The sequence below is a fragment of the Oncorhynchus kisutch genome, unplaced genomic scaffold (genome assembly GCF_002021735.2).
Source record: "Oncorhynchus kisutch isolate 150728-3 unplaced genomic scaffold, Okis_V2 scaffold3146, whole genome shotgun sequence".
NCBI lineage: Eukaryota > Metazoa > Chordata > Actinopteri > Salmoniformes > Salmonidae > Oncorhynchus > Oncorhynchus kisutch.
This window is the reverse complement of record NW_022265091.1, coordinates 16,783-39,128: the sequence shown is the minus strand read 5'-3', so window position 1 is coordinate 39,128 and position 22,346 is coordinate 16,783. Positions and strand designations below refer to the sequence as shown.

Below are 22,346 nucleotides of genomic sequence, written 5' to 3'. Positions count from 1 at the left end.
TTCTTAAAATAAAGTGGTGATCCTAACTGACCTAAGATAGGGAATGTTTTACTAGGATTAAATGTCAGAAATTGTGAAAAACTGAGTTTAAATGTATTTGGCTAAGGTGTATGTAAACTTCCGACTTCAACTGTACATTACCGTACAGCCCTGAAGGATGTCTGAACAATGTACTGTATAATGTACTGTATCTAACCTTGTGTTTGAACTATATGATGGACTGTATCTAACCTTGTGTTTGAACTTGTTGGAGTTATTGTGCTCCTTCTTGTTGAGGTCTATGAAGTAGTTAGTGATGTGGTCCTTGGCTCTACAGTCCATGTCCCAGTTGATCTTGAAGGAGTCACAGGTGATGTTGGTGATCTTGACGTTCTGAGGAACAGGAAGATCCTCCTTTTCCGCGATGCTGCTGTCCTGAGAGTTGTCTCCTGCCAACACAGGAAGTAGACAACACAGGCAACAAATAGTAAATAAATCAATAAAGGCATTAGAGAGAGTGAGAGGAGATCAACATGCTTACAGGTTGCAGCGTTGGGGATCTGCTCTGCCTCCAGCACACCTGTCTCCACTCACACAGTCAGATACACCAACACAGAGAGAGAGAGAGAGAGAGAGAGAGAGAGAACCCTGGGGGAGTGGCGGCAGGATAGGGAAACACAGGATGAGAAGTAGAGGGCGTGGCAGGGGCAGACGTAACAATAGTAACAGAATGGTATGGGGTATAGCTCACTGTAAGTGGTATGTAGTAACAGAATGGTATGGGGTATAGCTCACTGTAAATGGTATGTAGTAACAGAATGGTATGGGTTATTGCCAACTGTAAATGGTATGTTGTAACAGAATGGTATGGGGTATAGCTCACTGTAAGTGGTATGTTGTAACAGAATGGTATGGGGTATAGCCTACTGTAAGTGGTATGTTGTAACATAATGGTATGGGGTATAGCCTACTGTAAGTGGTATGTAGTAACACTGTAAGTGGTATGTAGTAACAGAATGGTATGGGGTATAGCTCACTGTAAGTGGTATGTAGTAACATAATGGTATGGGGTATAGCCTACTGTAAGTGGTATGTAGTAACATAATGGTATGGGGTATAGCTCACTGTAAGTGGTATGTAGTAACAGAATGGTATGGGGTATAGCTCACTGTAAGTGGTATGTAGTAACAGAATGGTATGGGGTATAGCCTACTGTAAGTGGTATGTAGTAACAGAATGGTATGGGGTATAGCTCACTGTAAATGGTATGTAGTAACAGAATGGTATGGGGTATAGCCTACTGCAAGTGGTATGTAGTAACAGAATGGTATGGGGTATAGCTCACTGTAAGTGGTATGTAGTAACAGAATGGTATGGGGTATAGCCTACTGCAAGTGGTATGTAGTAACAGAATGGTATGGGGTATAGCCTACTGCAAGTGGTATGTAGTAACAGAATGGTATGGGGTATAGCTCACTGTAAGTGGTATGTAGTAACAGAATGGTATGTGGTATAGCCTACTGTAAGTGGTATGGGTTATAGCCTACTGCAAGTGGTATGTAGTAACAGAATGGTATGGGGTATAGCTCACTGTAAGTGGTATGTAGTAACAGAATGGTATGGGTTATAGCTCACTGTAAGTGGTATGTAGCAACAGAATGGTATGGGGTATAGCTCACTGTAAGTGGTATGTAGTAACAGAATGGTATGGGGTATAGCTCACTGTAAGTGGTATGTAGTAACATAATGGTATGGGGTATAGCCTACTGTAAGTGGTATGTAGTAACAGAATGGTATGGCGTATAGCCTACTGTAAGTGGTATGTAGTAACAGAATGGTATGGGGTATAGCCTACTGTAAGTGGTATGTAGTAACAGAATGGTATGGGGTATAGCCTACTGTAAGTGGTATGTAGTAACAGAATGGTATGGGGTATAGCCTACTGTAAGTGGTATGTAGTAACATAATGGTATGGAGTATAGCTCACTGTAAGTGGTATGTAGTAACAGAATGGTATGGGGTATAGCTCACTGTAAGTGGTATGTAGTAACAGAATGGTATGGGGTATAGCTCACTGTAAGTGGTATGTAGTAACAGAATGGTATGGGGTATAGCCTACTGTAAGTGGTATGTAGTAACAGAATGGTATGGGGTATAGCCTACTGTAAGTGGTATGTAGTAACAGAATGGTATGGGGTATAGCTCACTGTAAGTGGTATGTAGTAACAGAATGGTATGGGGTATAGCCTACTGTAAGTGGTATGTAGTAACAGAATGGTATGGGGTATAGCTCACTGTAAGTGGTATGTAGTAACAGAATGGTATGGGGTATAGCTCACTGTAAGTGGTATGTAGTAACAGAATGGTATGGGTTATAGCTCACTGTAAGTGGTATGTAGTAACAGAATGGTATGGGGTATAGCTCACTGTAAATGGTATGTAGTAACATAATGGTATGGGGTATAGCTCACTGTAAGTGGTATGTAGTAACATAATGGTATGGGGTATAGCTCACTGTAAGTGGTATGTAGTAACAGAATGGTATGGGTTATAGCTCACTGTAAGTGGTATGTAGTAACAGAATGGTATGGGGTATAGCTCACTGTAAGTGGTATGTAGTAACAGAATGGTATGGGGTATAGCCTACTGTAAGTGGTATGTAGTAACAGAATGGTATGGGGTATAGCCTACTGTAAGTGGTATGTAGTAACAGAATGGTATGGGGTATAGCCTACTGTAAGTGGTATGTAGTAACAGAATGGTATGGGGTATAGCCTACTGTAAGTGGTATGTAGTAACAGAATGGTATGGGGTATAGCCTACTGTAAGTGGTATGTAGTAACATAATGGTATGGAGTATAGCTCACTGTAAGTGGTATGTAGTAACAGAATGGTATGGGGTATAGCTCACTGTAAGTGGTATGTAGTAACAGAATGGTATGGGGTATAGCTCACTGTAAGTGGTATGTAGTAACAGAATGGTATGGGGTATAGCCTACTGTAAGTGGTATGTAGTAACAGAATGGTATGGGGTATAGCCTACTGTAAGTGGTATGTAGTAACAGAATGGTATGGGGTATAGCTCACTGTAAGTGGTATGTAGTAACAGAATGGTATGGGGTATAGCCTACTGTAAGTGGTATGTAGTAACAGAATGGTATGGGGTATAGCTCACTGTAAGTGGTATGTAGTAACAGAATGGTATGGGGTATAGCTCACTGTAAGTGGTATGTAGTAACAGAATGGTATGGGTTATAGCTCACTGTAAGTGGTATGTAGTAACAGAATGGTATGGGGTATAGCTCACTGTAAATGGTATGTAGTAACAGAATGGTATGGGGTATAGCTCACTGTAAGTGGTATGTAGTAACAGAATGGTATGGGGTATAGCTCACTGTAAGTGGTATGTAGTAACAGAATGGTATGGGGTATAGCTCACTGTAAGTGGTATGTAGTAACAGAATGGTATGGGGTATAGCTCACTGTAAGTGGTATGTAGTAACAGAATGGTATGGGGTATAGCCTACTGTAAGTGGTATGTAGTAACAGAATGGTATGGGGTATAGCCTACTGTAAGTGGTATGTAGTAACATAATGGTATGGGGTATAGCTCACTGTAAGTGGTATGTAGTAACAGAATGGTATGGAGTATAGCTCACTGTAAGTGTTATGTAGTAACAGAATGGTATGGGGTATAGCTCACTGTAAGTGGTATGTAGTAACAGAATGGTATGGGGTATAGCTCACTGTAAGTGGTATGTAGTAACAGAATGGTATGGGGTATAGCCTACTGTAAGTGGTATGTAGTAACAGAATGGTATGGGGTATAGCTCACTGTAAGTGGTATGTAGTAACAGAATGGTATGGGGTATAGCCTACTGTAAGTGGTATGTAGTAACAGAATGGTATGGGGTATAGCTCACTGTAAGTGGTATGTAGTAACAGAATGGTATGGGGTATAGCCTACTGTAAGTGGTATGTAGTAACAGAATGGTATGGGGTATAGCCTACTGTAAGTGGTATGTAGTAACAGAATGGTATGGGGTATAGCTCACTGTAAGTGGTATGTAGTAACAGAATGGTATGGGGTATAGCCTACTGTAAGTGGTATGTAGTAACAGAATGGTATGGGGTATAGCTCACTGTAAGTGGTATGTAGTAACAGAATGGTATGGGGTATAGCTCACTGTAAGTGGTATGTAGTAACAGAATGGTATGGGTTATAGCTCACTGTAAGTGGTATGTAGTAACAGAATGGTATGGGGTATAGCTCACTGTAAATGGTATGTAGTAACAGAATGGTATGGGGTATAGCTCACTGTAAGTGGTATGTAGTAACAGAATGGTATGGGGTATAGCTCACTGTAAGTGGTATGTAGTAACAGAATGGTATGGGGTATAGCTCACTGTAAGTGGTATGTAGTAACAGAATGGTATGGGGTATAGCTCACTGTAAGTGGTATGTAGTAACAGAATGGTATGGGGTATAGCCTACTGTAAGTGGTATGTAGTAACAGAATGGTATGGGGTATAGCCTACTGTAAGTGGTATGTAGTAACATAATGGTATGGGGTATAGCTCACTGTAAGTGGTATGTAGTAACAGAATGGTATGGAGTATAGCTCACTGTAAGTGTTATGTAGTAACAGAATGGTATGGGGTATAGCTCACTGTAAGTGGTATGTAGTAACAGAATGGTATGTAGTAACAGAATGGTATGGGGTATAGCTCACTGTAAGTGGTATGTAGTAACAGAATGGTATGGGGTATAGCTCACTGTAAGTGGTATGTAGTAACAGAATGTTATGGGGTATAGCTCACTGTAAGTGGTATGTAGTAACAGAATGGTATGTAGTAACAGAATGGTATGGGGTATAGCCTACTGTAATTAATGTTTTTATTTTATTTCACCTTTATTTAACCAGGTAGGCTAGTAGAGAACACCTTTATTTAACCAGGTAGGCTAGTTGAGAACACCTTTATTTAACCAGGTGGCTAGTTGAGAACACCTTTATTTAACCAGGTAGGCTAGTTGAGAACACCTTTATTTAACCAGGTAGGCTAGTTGAGAACACCTTTATTTAACCAGGTAGGCCAGTTGAGAACACCTTTATTTAACCAGGTAGGCTAGTTGAGAACACCTTTATTTAACCAGGTAGGCTAGTTGAGAACACCTTTATTTAACCAGGTAGGCTAGTTGAGAACACCTTTATTTAACCAGGTAGGCTAGTTGAGAACACCTTTATTTAACCAGGTAGGCTAGTTGAGAACACCTTTATTTAACCAGGTAGGCTAGTTGAGAACACCTTTATTTAACCAGGTAGGCTAGTTGAGAACACCTTTATTTAACCAGGTAGGCTAGTTGAGAACACCTTTATTTAACCAGGGAGGCTAGTTGAGAACACCTTTATTTAACCAGGTAGGCTAGTTGAGAACACCTTTATTTAACCAGGTGGCTAGTTGAGAACACCTTTATTTAACCAGGTAGGCTAGTTGAGAACACCTTTATTTAACCAGGTAGGCTAGTTGAGAACACCTTTATTTAACCAGGGAGGCTAGTTGAGAACACCTTTATTTAACCAGGTAGGCCAGTTGAGAACACCTTTATTTAACCAGGTAGGCTAGTTGAGAACACCTTTATTTAACCAGGTAGGCTAGTTGAGAACACCTTTATTTAACCAGGTAGGCCAGTTGAGAACACCTTTATTTAACCAGGTAGGCTAGTTGAGAACACCTTTATTTAACCAGGTAGGCCAGTTGAGAACACCTTTATTTAACCAGGTAGGCTAGTTGAGAACACCTTTATTTAACCAGGTAGGCTAGTTGAGAACACCTTTATTTAACCAGGTAGGCTAGTTGAGAACAAGTTCTCATTTACAACTGCGACCTGGCCAAGATAAAGCAAAGCATTGTGACACAGACAACAACACAGAGTTGCACATGGAACAAACAAAACATAGTCAATAATACAGTAGAACAAGAGAAAACAAAACAAAGTCTATATACAGTGAGTGCAAATTAGGTATGAGATAAGATAAGAGAGTTAAGGCAATACATAGGCCATGGTGGTGAAGTAATTACAATATAGCAATTAAACACTGGAATGGTAGATGTGCAGAAGATGAATGTGCAAGTAGAGATACTGGGGTGTAAAGGAGTGTTTGCTATTCCCATGTGTAACTCTGTGTTGTCTGTTCACACTGCTATGCTTTATCTTGGCCAGGTCACAGTTGTAAATGAGAACTTGTTCTCAACTAGCCTACCTGGTTAAATAAAGGTGTTCTCAACTAGCCTACCTGGTTAAATAAAGGTGTTCTCAACTAGCCTACCTGGTTAAATAAAGGTGTTCTCAACTAGCCTACCTGGTTAAATAAAGGTGTTCTCAACTAGCCTACCTGGTTAAATAAAGGTGTTCTCAACTAGCCTACCTGGTTAAATAAAGGTGTTCTCAACTAGCCTACCTGGTTAAATAAAGGTGTTCTCAACTAGCCTACCTGGTTAAATAAAGGTGAAATAAAAAATATTTAAATAAACATTATCAAGCATTTCACACATGTTGTCCAGATACTGACTGTTAGCACTTGGTGGTCTATAGCAGTTTCCCACCAGAATGGTCTTTAGGTGAGGCAGATGAACCTGTAGCCATATTACTTCAACAGTATTTTACATGAGATCCTCTCTAAGCTTTACAGGTATGTGGTTCTGAATATAAATGGCCACACCTCCACCTTTGGCATTTCTGTCTTTACTGTAGATCTTATAACCATGTATTGCTATCACTTTAACATCTACGTGAGTTTCAGAGTTGGTCAGAATATGAATGTCATCTGTTACTAGCAAATTATTGATTTCATGAACCTTGTTTCTTAACTGGTTGCCTCACATCCGGATGTGATTAGGAGTCCCATCAGGCGGCGGGCAATTGGCCCTGCGTCGTCCGGGTTTGGCCGGAGTAGGCCGTCATTGTAAATAATAATTTGTTCTTAACTGACTTACCTAGTTAAATAAAAAATGTAAAAATGAAGCTACATATGTTAATGTGGGCTATTTTCAACACTTTTCTGGGATGCCTGATTGTTTTTATTGCTTTACTGGGAAGCTTAGCAGAGGTAGACATGCTCAGGTTATTTATGTTAGTGCAGGGTAAGCTGCACACAGTGGATTTCCTGCTAAGGCAAACCGCCTCAGTGCTAACAGTATAACTCTCGTCAAAGACGCATGATTACTTCATACAATAGTTGTAGGATCAGCAGAGGCATTCAGGGTAGTTAGAGGGACATAAATTAGGTTACTTACATTGTGTCTTCCAACGCCCCTGGGATAATGTACATTTACTGAAGCATTATGACAACTCAGCGACACAATGGTAGGGATTCAATGAGCTGGGCTTGGGTCATTGATAAGTCATTGTCTCAACGCATCCTTATAATGCTGTGAAAGGAACCCAAATGATTTGGGTGGATCCCATCCTCCTCATAATACAAGCTTTGTTTCCAGAAGGTATCAAAATTGTCAATAAATGTTCCACCCACAGAGCTGAAATAGTCTGGTAGCCAGTTATGGAGGGATAAAAGTCTGCTGAACCGTTCAATGCCACCATTTAGGGAGGGCAGAGGACAGATATTATGGGGCGTTTGTTGGTGTCAAGTAGAGACCCAATAAGTTCTTTAAAATCAATCTTCAGCTGTTCTGAACTGCCCTTCATAATCTCATTGAATCCCACATGAACTATGATAGACTCAATTTCCTGATGAGACACCTTGACTATCACTACTACTACTAAAGACGGCGCCAGAGAAGATGGCAGATGTTTTATATCCTAACTGATTGTGTTTTAAAAAAAACGTATTTTCTACATAATGTTGCTACTGCCGCTTATGACCGAAAATAACTTCTGGACATCAGAACAGTGATTTCACGAGTCCGACAAGCCCGACGTGAACGACATACTTCTTTCCCGGGAACAGGCCCAAATCCCTGTCATTTGTGTGAAGAGACGAGGGAGAAAAAGAGGATGGAGGGCAGGCTGCCTTCTGAGGATTCGTAGGCGATCGAATAAACCCCCCTGCCATCCGTTCTACTAGCTAACGTGCAATCATTGGAAAATAAAATCGACGACTTACAAGGAAGATTAAACTACCAAGGGGACATTAAAAACTGTAATATCTTATGCTTCATGGATTCATGGCTGAACGACGACATTATCAACATACAGCTGGCTGGTTATACGCTGTATGGGCAGGGTAGAACAGCGGCGTCTGGTAAGACAAGGGGTGGAGCACAATGCATATATGTAAACAACAGCTGGTGCACGATATCTAAGGAAGTCTTGAGGTTTTGCGCACCTGAGGTAGATTATCTCATGATAAGCTGTAGATCACACTATCTACATAGATAGTTTTCATCTGTATTTTTCATCTACATACCACAACAGACCAATGCTTGCACTAAGACTGGACTCAATGAAATGTATTGCGCCATAAGCGCAATACCGTGCTTCTACACCTGCATTGCTTGCTGTTTGGGGTTTTAGGCTGGGTTTCTGTACAACACTTTGAGATATCAGCTGATGTACGAAGGGCTATATAAATAAATTTGATTTGATTTGATTTGATAAGCAAACAGGAAAAAGCTTATCCAGATGCCGGGGACTTTAATGCAGGGAAACTTAAATCTGTTTTACCAAATTTCTATCAGGATGTTAAATGTGCAACCAGAGGGAAAAAACCTCAAGACCACCATTACTCCACACAGAGATGGGTACAAGCTCTCTCTCATCCTCCATTTGGCAAATCTGACCATAATTCTATCCTCCTGGTTCCTGTTTACAAGCAGAAATTCAAGCAGGAAGTACCAGTGACTCGGTCAATAAAAAAGTAGTCAGATGAAGCAGATGCTAAGCTACAGGAATTTTTGCTAGCACACTGGAATATGTTCCGGGATTCTTCCGATGGCATTGAGGAGTATACCACCTCAGTCATTGCCTTCATCAATAAGTGCATCGATGACGTTGTCCCCACAGTGACTGTACGTACATACCCCAACCAGAAGCCATGGATTACAGGCAACAATCGTACTGAGCAAAAGGCTAGAGCTGCCGTTATCAAGGAGCGGGACTCTAATAAGGAAGCTGATAAGAAATCCCGCTATGCCCTCTGACGAACCATCAAACAGGCAAAGTGTGTCACGACTTCCGCCGAAGTTGGTTCCCCTGCCTGTTCGGGCGGTGCTCGGCGGTCGTCGTCACCGTCCTACTAGCCGCTACCGATCCCTTTTTCGTTTGTCTGTTGGTTTTGTCTTATTAGTTTCACCTGTGTGTATTTTAGTTTAATTAGCTTCCCTATATGTAGTAGGTTGTCCCGCCCTTGTTTTGTGCGGGATTGTTTTTGTTACTCTTTTGGATTGTGGTTTTCACGTGTGTATTCTCCGGACTGTTTGGTCCTGTGTTTGGGCTGGTCTGTTCTATGCGCCCTGTATGTTGGCGTGACCGTTTTTGGGCCGGAGAATAAATCACGATATACTAAACCCTGCTCTCTGCGCCTGATTCCAACCCACCACTCCTAGTATCCCGTGACAAAGTGTCAATACAGGACTAAGATCAAATTGTACTAAACCGGCTCCAACGCTCGTCGGATGTGGCAGGGCTTGCAAACCATTACAGACTACAAAGCGAAGCACAGCCGTGAGCTGCCCAATGACACGAGCCTACCAGGCGAGCTAAACTACTTCTATGCTCGCTTCGAGGCAAATAACACTGAAACATGCATGAGAGAACCAGCATCCTGACGGGATGTATCTCTGCCTGGTATGGAAACTGCTCGGCCTCCAACCACAAGGCACTACAGAGGGTAGTGCATACGGCCCAGTACATCACCGGGGCTAAGCTTCCTGCCATCCTGGACCTCTATACCAGGCATTGTCAGAGGAAGGCCCTAAAAATTGTCAAAGACTCCAAGCCACCCTAGTCATAGACTGCTCTCTCTGCTACCGCACTGCAAACGGTACCGGAGCACCAAGTCTAGGTAAAAGAGGCTTCTAAACAGCTTCTACCCCCAAGCCATAAGACTCATGAACAGCTAATCAAAATGGCAACCCAGACTAATGGCTACCCAGACTATATACCCCCTGTATATAGCCACCCTATTGTTATTTACTACTGCTCTTGAATTATTTGTTATTCTTATCTCTTACTTTTTGGGGGGTATTTTCTTAAAACTGCATTGTTGGTTAAGGGCTTGTAAGTAAGCATTTCACTGTACAATACCTATTGTATTCGGCGCATGTGACAAATACAATTTGATTTGATTTGTTCCGGACGACCATGTGACCACGCTCTCCGTAGCTGACGTGAATAAGACCTAGACTTATTACAGGTCAACATTCACAAGGCCACAGGGCCAGACGGATTACCAGGACGTGTACTCCGAGCATGCGCTGACCAACTGGCAAGTGTCTTCACTGACCTTTTCAACCTCTCCCTGACCTAGTCTGTAATACCAACATGTTTCAAGCACACCACCATAGTCCCTGTGCCCAAGAACACAAAGGCAACCTGCCTAAATGACTACAGACACGTAGCACTCACGTCTGTAGCTTGAAGTGCTTTGAAAGGCTGGTCATGGCTCACATCAACACCATTATCCCAGAAACCCTAGACCCACTCTAATTTGCATACCGCCCTAAAAGATCCACAGATTATGCAATCTCTATTGCACTCCACACTGCCCTTTCCCACCTGAACAAAAGGAACACCTACGTGAGAATGCTGTTCATTGACTACAGCTCAGCATTCAACACCATAGCGTCCTCAAAGCTCATCAATAAGCTAAGGACCCTGGGACTTAACACCTCCCTCTGCAACTGGATCCTAGACTTCCTGACAGGCCATCCCCAGGTGGTAAGGGTAGGTAACAACACATCCGCCACGCTGATCCTCAACACAGGGGCTCCTCATGGGTGCGTGCTCAGTCCCCTCCTGTACTCCCTGTTCACTCATGACTGCACGGCCAGGCACGACTCCAACACCATCATTAAGTTTGACGATGACACAACAGTGGTAGGTCTGATCACCGACAACGATGAGACAGCCTATAGGGAGATGGTCAGAGACCTGGCTGTGTGGTGCCAGGACAACAAACTCTTCCTCAACATGATCAAGACAAAGGAGATGATTGTGGACTACAGGAAAAGGAGGACCGAGCACGCCCCCATTCTCATCGAGGGGGCTGTAGTGGAGCAGGTTGAGAGGTTCAAGTTCCTTGGTGTCCACATCAACAACAAAGTAGAATGGTCCAAACTCACCAAGACAGTTGTGAAGAGGGCACAACATTGGTCAAGGCTTCTAAACAGCTTCTACCCCCCCCCTCCCCCCTCCCATTTATGCTACTCTCTCTCATTATCTGTGTATAGTCACTTTAATAACTCTACCTACATGTACATAATACCTCGACTAACCGGTGCCCCCGCACATTGACTCTGTACCAGTACCCCCCTGTATATAGCCTCCACATTGACTCTGTACCAGTACCCCCTGTATATAGCCTCCACATTGACTCTGTACCGGTACCCCCTGTATATAGCCTCCACATTGACTCTGTACCGGTACCCCCTGTATATAGCCTCCACATTGACTCTGTACCGGTACCCCCTGTATATAGCCTCCACATTGACTCTGTACCAGTACCCCCTGTATATAGCCTCCACATTGACTCTGTACCAGTACCCCCTGTATATAGTCTCCACATTGACTCTGTACCGGTACCCCCTGTATATAGCCTCCACATTGACTCTGTACCGGTACCCCCTGTATATAGCCTCCACATTGACTCTGTACCAGTACCCCCTGTATATAGCCTCCACATTGACTCTGTACCAGTACCTCCTGTATATAGCCTCCACATTGACTCTGTACCAGTACCCCCTGTATATAGCCTCCACATTGACTCTGTACCGGTACCCCCTGTATATAGCCTCCACATTGACTCTGTACCAGTACCCCCTGTATATAGCCTCCACATTGACTCTGTACCGGTACCCCCCTGTATATAGCCTCCAGATTGACTCAGTACCGGTGCACCCTGTATATAGCCTCCAGATTGACTCAGTACCGGTACCCCCATGTATATAGCCTCCACATTGACTCAGTACCGGTACCCCCTGTATATAGCCTCCAGATTGACTCAGTACCGGTGCACCCTGTATATAGCCTCCAGATTGACTCAGTACCGGTACCCCCTGTATATAGCCTCCACATTGACTCAGTACCGGTACCCCCTGTATATAGCCTCCAGATTGACTCAGTACCGGTGCACCCTGTATATAGCCTCCAGATTGACTCAGTACCGGTACCCCCATGTATATAGCCTCCACATTGACTCAGTACCGGTACCCCCTGTATATAGCCTCCACATTGACTCAGTACCGGTACCCCCTGTATATAGCCTCCACATTGACTCAGTACCGGTACCCCCTGTATATAGCCTCCACATTGACTCAGTACCGGTACCCCCCTGTATATAGCCTCCACATTGACTCAGTACCGGTACCCCCTGTATATAGCCTCCACATTGACTCAGTACCAGTACCCCCTGTATATAGCCTCCACATTGACTCAGTACCGGTACCCCCTGTATATAGCCTCCACATTGACTCAGTACCAGTACCCCCCTGTATATAGCCTCTTATTGTTATGTTATTGTGTTCTTTTTTTATTTAGTTTATTTGGTAAATATTTTCTTATCTCTTCTTGAACTGCACTGTTGGTTAAGGGCTTGTAAGTCAGCATTTCACGGTAAGGGCAGCAGGGTCAAGTGACAAATAAAGTTTGATTTGACCAATGCAGGCTACACAGCGCTCCTTCAGCCGTGGCCCTGCTGCCCTCCGGGGTCCGGTACTTACCTTCCCTGTCACTCGGCTGTATCAAGTCCAGGTTCAGGTTCTTCATCATGTCGTCACAACGGCTGACAGGGCTGCTGGTGCTGTCGTCCACACGCGGATCCTCCATGGCCTTTACAACGTCTCCTACTGTTGTCTCTTCGTGGTGCTGATCTTCACCTTCAATACACAGTCCAGTCACTCGCTGTGCTCAGTGCTCCCGCCCCTCCTCCCCTCCCTTCCTCCTCTGATCCCCTCCCCTGCCCCTCTCGGGTCCCCTTCCAGTACTCAAGCAGCATGGCACGGCAGCATGGCACGGCACTACTTGGACAAACGGTCCCCGCTGAGACGCAGTGGATAAACGGAAAGAAATGGAGAAAAAGGAGGGAACATGACATTATCTATTAGACACGTTATTGAATTATTAATGTGTTACTGATGTAACAGGCCAGCCACGTGTGTTTATTCAGCCTCAGGGCAAAGAACATAGAGCAGGGATTAGCAGAAAAAAATGAATTAAATGACGGTTGATGTAACCAGATTACTCTGCTGCGCCCTGTGTCGCAGCTCCTATGAAACCTCTGTAGCCTTTTCATCACGTTCATCTCTATTTTCATCACAAATAAAGGACAAGGCCAGTAAATGCTTCATTTGAAATGTGACAATATGCTGCAGGCACCTACTTTCACCTCTGGTGGTAAACCATCAGATCTAATCAAATCAAATGTTATTTGTCACATGCTTCATAATCAACAGGTGTAGTAGACCTTAAACAGGTGTAGTAGACCTTTTCCAACGATGCAGATTCAAAGATAGATAGATAGATAGATAGATAGATAGATAGATAGATAGATAGATAGATAGATAGATAGATAGATAGATAGATAGATAGATAGATAGATAGATAGATAGATAGATAAAAAAATTGAAATAGTCACGAGGAATAAATATACAGTGAATAACGAATAATGAGTAAAGATAGCATGGCTATATACAGGAAATACCAGTACTGAGTGGAGGTACCCCTGCACATCCACTCAGTAGTGGTACTCCCTGTATATAGCCATGTTATTACCTGGTACTTCCTGTATATAGCCATGTTATTACCTGGTACTTCCTGTATATAGCCATGTTATTACCTGGTACTCCCTGTATAAAGCCATGTTATTACCTGGTACTTCCTGTATATAGCCATGTTATTACCTCTTACTTCCTGTATATAACCATGGTATTACCAGGTACTCCCTGTATATAACCATGGTATTACCTGGTACTCCCTGTATATAGCCATGTAATTACCTGGTACTTCCTGTATATAACCATGTTATTACCTGGTACTTCCTGTATATAGCCATGTTATTACCTGGTATCCCTGTACATCGACTCAGTACTAGAACTTCCTGTATATTAAATAAAGTTAAATTAAGGTCCAAAAAATAAATATAGCTATGGTATTACCTGGTACTCCCTGTATATAACCATGGTATTACCTGGTACCCCTGCACATTGACTCAGTACTGGTACTCCCTGTATATAGCCATGGTATTACCTGGTACTTCCTGTATATAGCCATGTTATTACCAGGTACTTCCTGTATATAGCCAGGTTATTACCTGGCACTTCCTGTATATAGCCATGGTATTACCTGGGACTCCCTGTTTATAACCATGTTATTACCTGGTATTCCGTTTATAACCATGTTATTACCTGGTACTCCCTGTATATAACCATGTTATTACCTGGTACTTCCTGTATATAGCCATGTTGTTACCTGGTACTTCCTGTATATAACCATGTTATTACCTGGTACCTCCTGTATATAGCCATGTTGTTACCTGGTACTTCCTGTATATAGCCATGTTATTACATGGTACTTCCTGTATATAGCCATGTTGTTACCTGGTACTTCCTCTATATAGCCATGTTATTACCTGGTACGTCCTGTATATAGCCATGTTATTACCTGGTACTTCCTGTATATAACCATGGTATTACCAGGTACTCCCTGTATATAGCCATGTTATTACCTGGTACTTCCTGTATATGGGCATGTTATTACCAGGTACTTCCTGTATATAGCCATGTTATTACCTGGTACTTCCTGTATATAGCCATGTTATTACCTGGTACTGCCTGTATATTGCCATGTTATTACCTGGTTCTTCCTGTATATAGCCATGTTATTACCTGGTACTTCCTGTATATAGCCATGGTATTACCTGGTACTCCCTGTATATAGCCATGTTATTACCTGGTACTTCCTGTATATAACCATGTTATTACCTGGTACTCCCTGTATATAGCCATGTTATAAAAGTGCTGGAAGTGCTGGACAGCTTTGTGACATCAAATGGACTTTGGTGGTCAAGATGTGTTGGCATCTCTACTGATGGCGCAAAAGCTATGACAGGGAGACATAGTGGAGTGGTAACGTGTGTGCAAGCAGCTGCTCCTGCCACCACTTGGGTACACTGCAACATCCACCGAGAGGCTCTTCCTGCCAATGGAATGCCTGACAGTTTGAAATAAGTTTTGGACAATGCATTGAAAATGGTTAACTTTGTTAAAGCAAGGCCCCTGAACTCTTGTGTATTTTCTGCACTATGCAATGATATGGGCAGCGACCATTTAACGCTTTTACAGGGGCAAAATATTGACACATTTTCTTTTATTCACTTGTCTGACCGAATGCATGACGACGAGTTTCTCACACAACTGGCCTATCTGGGTCATGTTTTTTCCCGCCTGAATGATCTGAATCTAGGATTACAGGGACTCTCCGCAGCTATATTCAATGTGCGGGACAAAATTGAGGCTATGATTAAGAAGTTGTAGCTCTTTTCTGTCTGTGTTGACAAGGACAATACACAGGTCTTTCCATCATTGTATGATTTTTTGTGTGCAAATTAACTCAAGCTTACGGACAATGTCAAATGTGATATAGCGAAGCACCTGAGTGAGCTGGGTGCGCAATTACGCAGGTACTTTCCCGAATTGGACAGCACAAATACCTGGATTCATTATCCCTTTCATACCCTGCCTCCAGTCCACTTACTGATATCTGAACAAGAGAGCCTCATCGAAATTGCAACAAGTGGTTCTGTGAAAATTGAATTAAATCAGAAGCCACTGCCAGATTTCAGGATAGGGCTGCGCTCAGAGTTTCTTGCCTTAGCAAATCGCACTGTTAAGACACTGATGCCCTTTGCAACCACGTACCTATGTGAGAGTGAATTCTCGGCCCTTACTAGCATGAAAACTAAATACAAGCACAGACTTTGTGTGGAAAATGATTTAAGACTGAGACTCTCTCCAATACAACCCAACATTGCAGAGTTATGTTTATCCTTTCAAGCACACCCTTCTCATTAACTTGTGGTGAGTTATTCACCATTTTTGATGAACAAATAAGGTTTTATATGTAAGATGGCTAAATAAAGAGCAAAATTATTGATTATTATTATTTGTCCTATAAGAGCTCTTTGTCACTTCCTACGAGCCGGGTTGTGACAAACTCATTCTTCTGTTTAATAAATGTATTGTATAGTGTGTGTGCTCTAGTATTATATTTGATCAGATTGACAGACGTAGTAGTAGATGTAGTAATTAAAAAGGCACATTTAGGGAGCCTCCATAGAGGGAGAAAAATGTTCATCTCTACAGATAATTTACAGGACACCTGGAGATTATTATTCCCAACTACAAAATACTAGTCCTTTTTTCACTAAGTAAGAAAAGCTATTCAAGTATTGACTACATTTTTATTTCCAAAAACACACAACAATTGACTGGAGACATTTATTTTTTAAATAGTATCACTCAACAGTATCATGTTTAATTACACCAATAGAAAATACACTTAGCGAGTTTTGAGAATGAACAGAGCGGATTTTCTGGACCCGAAATGTATTAAATACGTAAACTAAAAAATAAAAACCTTAGAGGATAGAGAAAAGCCGACCCCGGTATAATTTGGGATGCTTTTAGGCGTACATTAGGGGGATGATAATCTCATACTCAGCTAAATGTAATCCGATTTAGAAATAAAAATGTAATTAAAATAAATCACTCACAAAAAATCTTTCCAAGGTAAAGAAGAAAATTACATTTAGGAATTTAAGCAGGGATACTATCTTTTACTTCTGAAGAGAGCCAAAAACTACAGGTTAAACTCAAATAAAGCATACTACTTAATGGCAAATAAACCTGGTAAATATATTGCAGCTCTCACAAAACAAATACATGCTACACCAGTTAGAATTTTTAAAAATAAACACAAAGTGTTAATTAGAAACAACAAGTTGATTAATTACAATTTTAAAAGCTTCTATGAAAATGTATATAAATCAGAATTAAACAACAGTTGAATGGACCCTATAGCCTTCTTAGACTCAACAACTCTGAAAGAATCACTAAAAACAGAGATCCCCCAAGGAAAAATATTAGATACTGTCAAAAGTTTAGCAAGGAGAAAAGCCTCAGGAATGGATGGCTTTCCCATAGAATTTCATTCAACATTTTGGGATAAAGTAGCCCCCTTATCTATACAAATGACAACACAAATCACTCAATTCAGCACTTCCTAGTTTCATGTATCAAACGGTTATTTCAGTTATATTAAAACCAGGAAAATCTGGAGCATCCCCTGCTGATTATAGACCCATAAGTTTAATAAATTGTGACAAAAAAAGAATAACAAAGCTTATAATCAATAGAATGGAAATCGTCTTACCAGACTTGATACATATCAATCAAACAGGGTTTACTAAAAATAGACACTTACAAACAAATACAAGAACATGTTTCCATTTAATAAAATACGTTAAAAAAACAAGATATAGATTCATCAATAATGGCTGTTGATGCTGAAAAGGCTTTTCACCATCTTGAATGGCCTTTTCTATAAGAAAATGTAGAAGCTTTTAATTTTCCAGATGAAATAATACATGGAATACAAATATTGCTTAAATGTCCTATAGCAAAAATATACTCAAATAATACATTATCTGATGAAATTGCTTTAGAAAGGGGCACAAGACAAGGATGTCCTTTTCCACCCTCCTGTTTCCACTGGCAATTGTACCGCTTGCAGAAAGAATTAGACGGGACACAAATGTAAGAGGTATCAGTATTTGTAAACATGAATATAAACTAAATTTTATTTACAGATTATCTCCCGATATACTGGACCAAAATTGAAAACTCAATACCCCTTTGCTAAAAGTATTTTCAGAATACTCAAAAATCTGAGGTTATAAAATGTACTTGGAAAAAAACTAAATAATGGCAATAGGGGAAACAAAATCATGATCTAGAGCAATACTTAAGATGCTTAATAAATGACAACAAATATATACAAATAACTATTCCATTACTCAACAATATGAAAGAAGATTTAACGTTTTACAGATAAGACTGAGGGTGGTTTTAACCTTCCAGAATTGTATCAACTCGCTACCCAAGGCTTTTACTTGCATCATATAGTTAAATGTCCTAAAGAGGAACATGCTCATCCTCAGATTCTTTTGACATGTCTATTTTCAAAGGATAAAGCTAAGAACATGAACAACTTCATAGTTAAGAAACATTCTACAAGAACCAATATCACTACCTAAAAACACAATCCTTGGATAGCTTTTCAGAATTCACCCAGAAATTGGTCCACAGGAAACAGGAAATACATTTATTTCCATGACAGAATTAAAAAGTAATTTTGGACTGACCAATGTAGATAGTTTCAAATATATGTAACTTAAAAGTTACATATCACAAAATTTCAATTGGAAATATTTTGGACATCAGAGCAACCTTGAGGGAACATTATTTGAATGTGATAGATAAGATATACAAAACCTTCACGAGAGCATATCCAACTGACAATCTCTTAGAAATAAATATAAACCATTGGAGCCAAGACTTAAAAAGAACTGATGTTGGCACAAGATGGAGGGAAAGTTTCTCTGCTAGAGCATGAATTATAGTTAACAAAAATGTATGTTTAATTCAGTATTAACTAATGTATAGAATGTATGATACAAGATACGAAATTGATACATTCTACAAGACAATGGCAGAGTCATGTCTTAAGTGTAAAACTAACAATGACTCAATAATCCATGCTTTCTGGGAATGTTATGATGTCATAAAGTATTACAATGTAAACTGACTTTTAATCCGTCTGTCTGCATATTTCAAGGCATATGGGGGTGTAGTGAGACAGCCAATGTGTTGGACGATTCTCTTCTCATCGCTCATCTTGAAAAGAAAACTACATAAAAAACAAATCAATTAATCTGCCATCATAAACACAATGGAAAAATCTAATGAATTATTATTGAAATATTGACTTGTTATTTCACCTTTATTTAACCAGGTAGGCAAGTTGAGAACAAGTTCTCATTTACAACTGTGACCTGGCCAAGATAAAGCAAAGCAGTGCGACAGAAACAACAACACAGAGTTACACATGGGACAAACAAACGTACAGTCAATAATACAATAGAAAAAAAGATACAAAAATATCTGTATACAGTGTGTGCAAATGAAGTAAGGAGGTAAGGCAATGAATATGCCAATAGTGGCGAAGTAATTACAATTTAGCAATTTACACTGGAGTGATATACAGTATATCACAAAAGTGAGTACACCCCTCACATTTTGTAAATATTTGAGGATATCTTTTCATGTGACAACACTGAAGAAATGACACTTTGCTACAATGTAAAGTAGTGAGTGTACAGCTTGTATAACAATGTAAATTTGCTGTCCCCTCAAAATAACTCAACACACAGCATACAGGTCGCAGTGGTGGGTAGTATATTTGGTGACAAAAAGGATGGCACTGTGATAGACTGCATCCAATTTGCTAGAGTGTTGGAGGCTATTTTGTACTTTGTATTTGTATTTTTACGAGGGTATGTTTGGCAGCATGAGTGAAGGAGGCTTTGTTGCGAAATAGGAAGCCGATTCTAGATTTAACTTTGGATTGGAGATGCTTAATGTGATTCTGGATCGAGAGTATACAGTCTAGCCAGACACCTAAGTATTCATAGTTGTCCACATATTCTAAGTCATAACTGTCCAGAGTAGTGATGCTAGTCAGGTGGGTGGGTGCGGGCAGCGATCGGTTGAAGAGCATGCATTTAGTTTTACTAGCATTTAAGAGCAGTTGGAGGCCACAGATGGAGTTTTGTATGGCATTGAAGCTCGTCTGGGGGTCTGTTAACACATTGTCCAAAGAAGGGCCAGATGTATGCAGAATGGTGTCGTCTGCGTAGAGGTGGATCAAAGAATCACCAGCTGCAAGTGCGACATCATTGATATATACAGAGAAAGAGAAAAGAGCCGGCCTGAGAATTTAACCCTGTGGTACCCCCATAGAGACTGCCAGAGGTCCGGACAACAGGCTCTCCGATTTGATACACTGAACTTTATCTGAGATGTAGTTAGTGAACCAGGCAAGGCACTCATTAGAGAAACCAAGGGAAACCACCTCCTGAGTGATATTCTGGGGACCCTGGAACCTGCCGGGCGTTTCTTTCTCAGTGTTCCCTCATTTTTGAGCTGCAGCCATTTTTGTTACCTTCAGATCGGTGGAAGATAGTGTATCTGATTACGCTAATGTCTGGAAGGGCGCTCTCCTAGGTGACGGCAGTTAGGGAGCAACAATCCGCTATTTGTCATCTGGAAGATTTCATGGCAGAGGTGAGGAAGGTGTTAGAGTCTCCGGTATCCGGGAGAGAGGCGGGCCCGAAAACTACTTGGATTACGTCGTGTGACAGACTACGAAGTAGATTTTCGCACGTTGGCCGCCGAGAGTGCCTACTAGAAAATATTCATATTCATGAAATCACAAGTGAAATATAGCGAAACACAGCTTAGCCTTTTGTTAATCACACTGTCGTCTCAGATTTTGAAATTATGCTTTACAGCGAAAGCAATACAAACGTTTGTGTAAGTTTATCGATAGCCTAGCATAGCATTATGTACACTTAGCATCAGGAAGCTTGGTCACGAAAATCAGAAAACAATCAAATTAACCGTTAACCTTTGATGATCTTCGGATGTTTTCACTCACGAGACTCACAGTTAGACAGCAAATGTTCCTTTTGTTCCATAAAGATATTATTTACATCCAAATACCTCCGTTAGTTTGGTGCGTTATGCCCAGGAATCCACCGGAAATAGCAGTCACGACAACGCAGACAAAAATTCAAAATTATATCCATAATGTCCTCAGAAACATGGCAAACGTTTTTTATAATGAATCCTCAAGGTGTTTTTCAAATATCTATTCGATAATATATCAACCGGGACAGTTGGCTTTTCACTAGGACCGGGAGGAACAATGGAACAACTCTCTCTTTTGCGCAAAAATCACTCTGAGAGCCCCCACCTGACCACTTACGTAATGTGGTCGTTCACGCTCATTCTTCAAAATAAAGGCCTGAAACTACGTCTAAAGGCTGTAGACACCTTAGGGAAGCCATAGAAAAAGGAATCTGGTTGATATCCCTTTCAATGGTCAATAGGGATGCATAGGAACACAGAACTTTCAAAATAAGAGTCACTTCCTGATTGGATTTTTCTCAGGCTTTCTCCTGCAATATCAGTTCTGTTATACTCAGACAATATTTTTACAGTTTTGGAAACTTTAGAGTGTTTTATATCCTAAGAAATTATATGCATATTCTAGCATCTGGTCCTGAGTAATAGGCCGTTAACTTTGGGAACGTTATTTTTCCCCCCCAAAAAATAGTGCCCCCTAGCTTCAAGAGGTGATTGATGGGCGTCTACTGGAACGCAGTAGTGAGAAGAGGTCGGGTCTCGATCACACTTGTTCCTCTTCTGCTGCCTGCTCACCTCCGAAGAAGTCCGGAAGACCCCGACGTCTGCATTATCGAGAGGAGCCGAAGCCACCCGAGTTCCCTCGGGAATCATTAGTGATGGGTGACTCGTTTACTCTGGAGCCGATGCAACTGGGCAGAGCTAGATTATCACCTAAGGAACGTTCACGAAGGCTGAGCTCCAACTGTTGTCTGTATTGTGGTGCTGCAGGGCATTACATAGCCACCTGCCCAGTCAAAAGGCCAGGCTCATCAGTGGGAACGAGTACGCTGGTGGGCCAGCCTTGGAGTTTTCTAATTCCCATTGCTCGTACTCCCTTTTTTGTTATCCTGCTGTGGGGTGACCGGTCTAAGTCTCTCCGGGTCGACTCTGGGGCAGATTGGTTTTATGGACGCTATCCTGGTATCTGAGCAAGATATCCCCACACAACTCATCTCCATTCCCATGGATGCCAGAGCACTGGACAGCCGTTCCATTGGCAGGGTCACGCACAGCACAGTTCCCATTAACCTGCGGGTATCAGGCAATCACAGTGAGTCAATACAGCTTCTCCTCATCGAATCTCCCTGACGGGCCGCCCCCAGGTGATAAGGGTAGGCAACAACACGTCACCCTGATCCTCAACACTGGGGCCCCTCAGGGGTGTG

General features: G+C 41.5%; 1 protein-coding gene across 2 annotated transcripts in view; it reads right to left on the bottom strand.

Annotated features, from left to right (window-relative positions):
- The window catches only part of LOC116371375 (phytanoyl-CoA hydroxylase-interacting protein-like), a 33,550-nt gene extending 20,238 nt beyond the window's left edge, over positions 1–13,312 (bottom strand). Inside the window, exons 1-2 of one of the 2 annotated variants that reach the window (XM_031820213.1) lie at positions 12,877–13,312; positions 232–428 (exon numbers count right to left, since the gene is read on the bottom strand). In XM_031820213.1, coding sequence (XP_031676073.1) covers positions 232–428; positions 12,877–12,982 — 303 coding nt within the window. In that variant the 5' untranslated portion in view covers positions 12,983–13,312. The remainder of the gene's footprint in view (positions 1–231; positions 429–12,876) is intronic. The other variant, XM_031820214.1, reaches the window with a different exon arrangement.
- Between the last annotated feature and the right edge of the window lie 9,034 nt (positions 13,313–22,346).